This window comes from Molothrus ater, chromosome 4, assembly GCF_012460135.2.
Source record: "Molothrus ater isolate BHLD 08-10-18 breed brown headed cowbird chromosome 4, BPBGC_Mater_1.1, whole genome shotgun sequence".
Taxonomy (NCBI): Eukaryota; Metazoa; Chordata; class Aves; order Passeriformes; family Icteridae; genus Molothrus; species Molothrus ater.
The window spans coordinates 27300146-27304671 of NC_050481.2; the positions used below are offsets into that span (position 1 = coordinate 27300146).

General features: G+C 58.1%; 1 protein-coding gene across 1 annotated transcript; it reads left to right on the top strand.

Annotated features, from left to right (window-relative positions):
- The first annotated feature begins 1205 nt into the window (after window positions 1-1205).
- On the top strand, window positions 1206-3744 carry CXXC4 (CXXC finger protein 4). The gene is given in 2 exon segments (XM_054514617.1): window positions 1206-1873; window positions 1875-3744. Coding segments are annotated over 2 exon segments (1209 nt in total). The 5' UTR covers window positions 1206-1279; the 3' UTR covers window positions 2490-3744.
- The last annotated feature ends 782 nt before the right edge of the window (window positions 3745-4526 follow it).

Genomic DNA, 4526 nt, shown 5'->3' on the forward strand with positions numbered 1-4526 from the left:
GTCTGGAAACTAGACGTAGCCCCACGAGTGCCTCACGAGTGAGCGTTTCTGATAGCCCTGCATCAGAAAAGATGCTGGAAATATCTGAACTATTCAGGTAGAGCATCTGGAAAACAAAGAGGCAGTGTTCATAAACTGAGGGCTTTTTAAGTTATGCTTATGTTTTGCTTTAGTTCGCTCAGGCTGCCATAATTTACCTTCTTCATTGCCATGAACTAAAATACTCCCCTTCACCTCCTTGGGGGGAAAGGGGGCGGTAGGAAATAAAACGGACGCCGTGTCCTTAGCCCCCTCCTAAACTTTCCCAGCCGGGAGCAGAAAGCCATCTTTCCCCGATGAGGGCTAGTTCAGCAGGTACAGGGCTAGTTCAGCAGGTACAGGACGTGCCCTCCCGAGCGTTCCCGGGCTGTCTCTCGGCGAAGCCCCCTGCCCCGCGGCGCCCACGGAGGGGCTGTCCCCGTCTCGGTGTGTGTGTCCCCAGCCCTCCCTGCGCAGCCCCCGGCGGCGGTGACGGGGAATCCTCCCCGAGAGGCTGGGATAAATACTCCGTCGTTAGTACAGCTGCAGGCGCCGGGATCACAAGCTGTGAAATTGCTTAAGTATTTTTTTTAACCTAGCCCCGTGCCCCCCGCGGCCTGCAGGCAGCCCCCCCGTACCCGGAGGTGGCGGGGGGGTCGGGGAAGCCGGTGCCGCCGCAACCAGCGCCCGGCGGAGCCAGCTGTGCCGGCAGGCAGCTAATGACCGCCGGGCTCAGAAGGACACCGTGGCAGCTGGCGGCTCCCTCCCCCACCTCCTTCTTTTTTCTTTTTTTTTGTAATTCCTTTTATTTATTTTCCCCCTCGCTCTTTCTCCCTGCCTTTTCATTTTTCCCGGTGCTGGTAGGTGGGCAGCTCCCTGCCCCCGTGTCGTGTCCCCCGTCCCCCAGCTTGTCCCGGGACCGGGTTTGCCCCACCCGGGCCGGCGCTGCGAGCGCTCTGCCCGCGGGCACGGCGAGACGTGTGTCCCCCACCCGCGTGTGCTCCCCCCTCCCCCGGGGTGGCCGTGGGCGGCCGTCAGCGCCCCCCGCGCGCGCACCCCCTCGGAAATGACTTTTTGTGTTTCAGCTGCGGCAGCTCCCGTGAGGATGCCGGAGGAGCGGCTGCCCGGCCGAGCACCGACCGCGGGGATGCGTCCGGAGGAGGAGGATTAAGCGACCCCCCCCCCCGCCCCGTCCCTCTCCCCCCGGCCCCCAGTCCCCCCCGTCCCGTCCCTTCCCGCCGCCCCCCCCGCCCCGGCCACCATGAACACCAACGTGTGCGTGGAGAGCGGCCCCAACCCCGAGGCGCCGGGGCTGCCCAAGGACAGCCACCTGCCCGAGGGGGCCCTCAACAGCCTTGTGGATTACAACTCGGAGATGGAGAGGTACCGCTCCTTCGCCACCTTCTACAAGACCAACGGCGGCGCCTTCCCCCAAGCGGCCAAAATCGCCCGCATCACCACCCCCATCTTCCCCAGCGCGGCCGCCGCCGCCGCCGCCCGCATCGGCATGTCCCCCTGGAACTGCGACACCGCCACGGCCGCCGCCGCCACCGCCATGCTCTGGGGCAGCGGCGGCGGCGGCGGCGCGGCGGGCGGCGCGAGGAAACCCTCCTCCTCCTCCTCCTCCGCCGCCGCCGCCGCCGCCTCCGCGGCCGCCGCCGCCGCCTCCTCGCTGCACGCCGGCAGGGGCGGCATGCACCACCGGAGCGACTCGCAGCGGCTGGGCAAGCCCGGCTGCCCGCCGGCCGAGCAGCCCGCCCTGCCCATGGCCAACGGCAACTTCCTCTCCACCCTCGCCCCCGAGCACTGCCGGCCGCTGGCCGGCGAGTGCATGAACAAGCTCAAGTGCGGCGCCTGCCGAAGCCGAGATCATGAACCTCCCCGACCGCGTCGGCACCTTCTCGGCCATCCCGGCGCTGGGCGGCCTCTCCCTTCCCCCCGGGGTCATCGTCATGACGGCCCTGCACTCCCCCGCCGCGGCCTCGGCCGCCGTCACAGACAGCGCCTTCCAGATCGCCAACCTGGCGGACTGCCCGCAGAGCCACGCCTCGGCCTCGCCCGCCTCCGCCCTGGGCGCCGCCGCCGGCGCGGGGGGCGGCGGAGGCGGCGGCGGTGGCGGCGGAGGCGGAGGGGGGGCCGGCGGCACCGGCGGCGGGGCCGGGGCCGGGGCGGGCAACCCCGCCAAGAAGAAGCGGAAACGCTGCGGGGTGTGCGTGCCCTGCAAGCGGCTCATCAACTGTGGAGTCTGCAGCAGTTGCAGGAACCGCAAAACGGGACACCAGATCTGCAAATTTAGGAAATGTGAAGAGCTTAAGAAAAAACCGGGCACTTCGTTAGAGGTCAGAGGAGATGATTTCTTTTTCCCCAGCCTCCCGCCGTCCCTCCTCAACCCCCTGCCCCCGCCCCTCCAGTGCTTCTTGTCTAGCTTCAAGATGCAGCATCCCTTCTCCGAGGCCTCCTTCAGGCTCTGAGGGAGCCCCCGCCGCGGGCGCGGCTCCCCGCGGCGCGGCCCCGCCGCCCGCCCCTCTCCGCCCCGCAGGGAAGAGAAACGCCGCCTCCCGCGGCGCCCCGCCGAGCCGGCCGCTGGCCCCCGGCCCCGGGCCGAGGAGGGACGGCCGGGGGGCGCCGGCCCCCGCCCCGCCAGCTCGTGGCCGTTACGGAACGATGCTAACCTGGTTTACCTGCCGTGCTGTTTCCATAAGACTGCTGGCTCTCTGGTTCCTTTTTGTTTTTCTTCCTATTTTTTAAAAATTTCTCTCTCTCCCTGTTTTTTTCTTTCGTTTTTTAATTAATGGCAATCATGACGATTCGGGGCGGTTTGTAGGAGCGGGGAGGTGGGAAAGGGAAAGTTTTAGCTGAACACCAGGTTTTCGCTGTCAGAAGTTCAGGGAAAGCAGTGGCAAGTTCTTCTCCAGGTTGGCTGGTAGCAATGTGTCCCAGACAGACGACGGGCCACGGAGCCCAGTAGTAGGAGAAACGCACCCAAGTGATCTCTTTGGCAATGTCTTTTATGAAATACCCTGCTCGTGGTGTATTAAACACAATGGAAGAATAGCACAGGTATGACTGAACTGATTTCTGGCTGAACTGTATGTACGGTTATTTTTACAACGTTTCCTCGGAAGTGACAATGTATTGTGTTCCCCAAAGCTGTAACAACAGGTTTTCAGATTTGCTAGACGTACGAGAGACAGGCAGATCCCGTGTCGCAGACATTTTGGTTATTGTATTGGGTACAACAGACAATGGGAACCAAAATACACAACCGTGAGGAAAATGGCAATTGGATGGTATCGTTAGGGGAAGGGAACAAGTAAGAGGAAAGACTAGTAATCATACTTAATTCCTTGTCATTATAAAAATTATAGTGTTGCTGGTTCGACACACATCTCAGATGCATCTGAAGGTGTCGAGGATGATGGATTTAGTACAGAGGAGTAGTGACTGAAGATTGACTTGAAGTAGTGACTGAAGCAGGTGACACCAAGATTTGTAGTCATAAAAATCAGCAACTAAGTGAGAAATTGTAACTTCCCTCTCTGTGTGTGTGTGTGTGTGTGTGTGTGCGCCTGTGTGTGTTTGCATAGCGGTTTATTCCCTTGCTCATTGCTCGCAGGAGCTCTCTCCAAGAAGAGATGGGATGAGGGATTCCAGAGAAAAAGCAACACTTAGAGCCAATTAATTTGTTCTGTGTTAAATAAATTGAGATAATAGTGTTGGTATTGACACTGCCATGGGACAAAAGCAACATTTGGGGGTTCACTGACATTTGGCTGATAGTATTAACTCTTTCCTAACCAGCCTCATCAAAACAACTAATTCCTTCTTGCAAGAGTGAACTGTTCTTGCTGAAAGTTTAATTCATAGCTCTGCATCCTTTTAGCTCTTTTTTTTTTTGTGAATGGTGACCCAGCATTGCTAACACAAAAACCAGGATGGACTTCCCAGGGATAGAAACTAGACTGGGTTTTCAGCTCTTGTTTTTCTCAATAATATGCCTTTGGTTTTGTAGCAAGTTTGCAAAAAGGATCATTAACACCTTGTCTGTTAATGCTGAGCATAGCCTAAAAGAGACTCCCTGAACCAGAGGTATGGAGAATTCCCCCTACACTACCCAGCACTGAGAGTGCCTTTGTGTGCCAAGTTCCTTCATTAGGCTTGCAAACCAGGGTGCTGCTGGGATTTAATGTTTGTGATAAATGATAGGTTCTGATGGTTTATTGATTTGTGCAGAAAGTGGGCTATCTCTGGAAGAAACACATTTGTACATTATCAGATCTTCCTATGGGTTTGTGTGCATCTCTGAGCACTTTTCCAGAAGTTCCTTGCCCCTGACAAAGGTGTTTGGTAGTGTTAAAAAGTTTTCAGGCGTGCTATGAGAATGCCTCCCGTTAAAATTGTTTAACCACTGTGACTAGTAAAACCGCCACTTGTGTGCTCTCATAACCACCTGCCTTCACTTCTTCTCTTCATTCTCTCTTTCCCCCACTTACTCTCTCCTGTTTGTG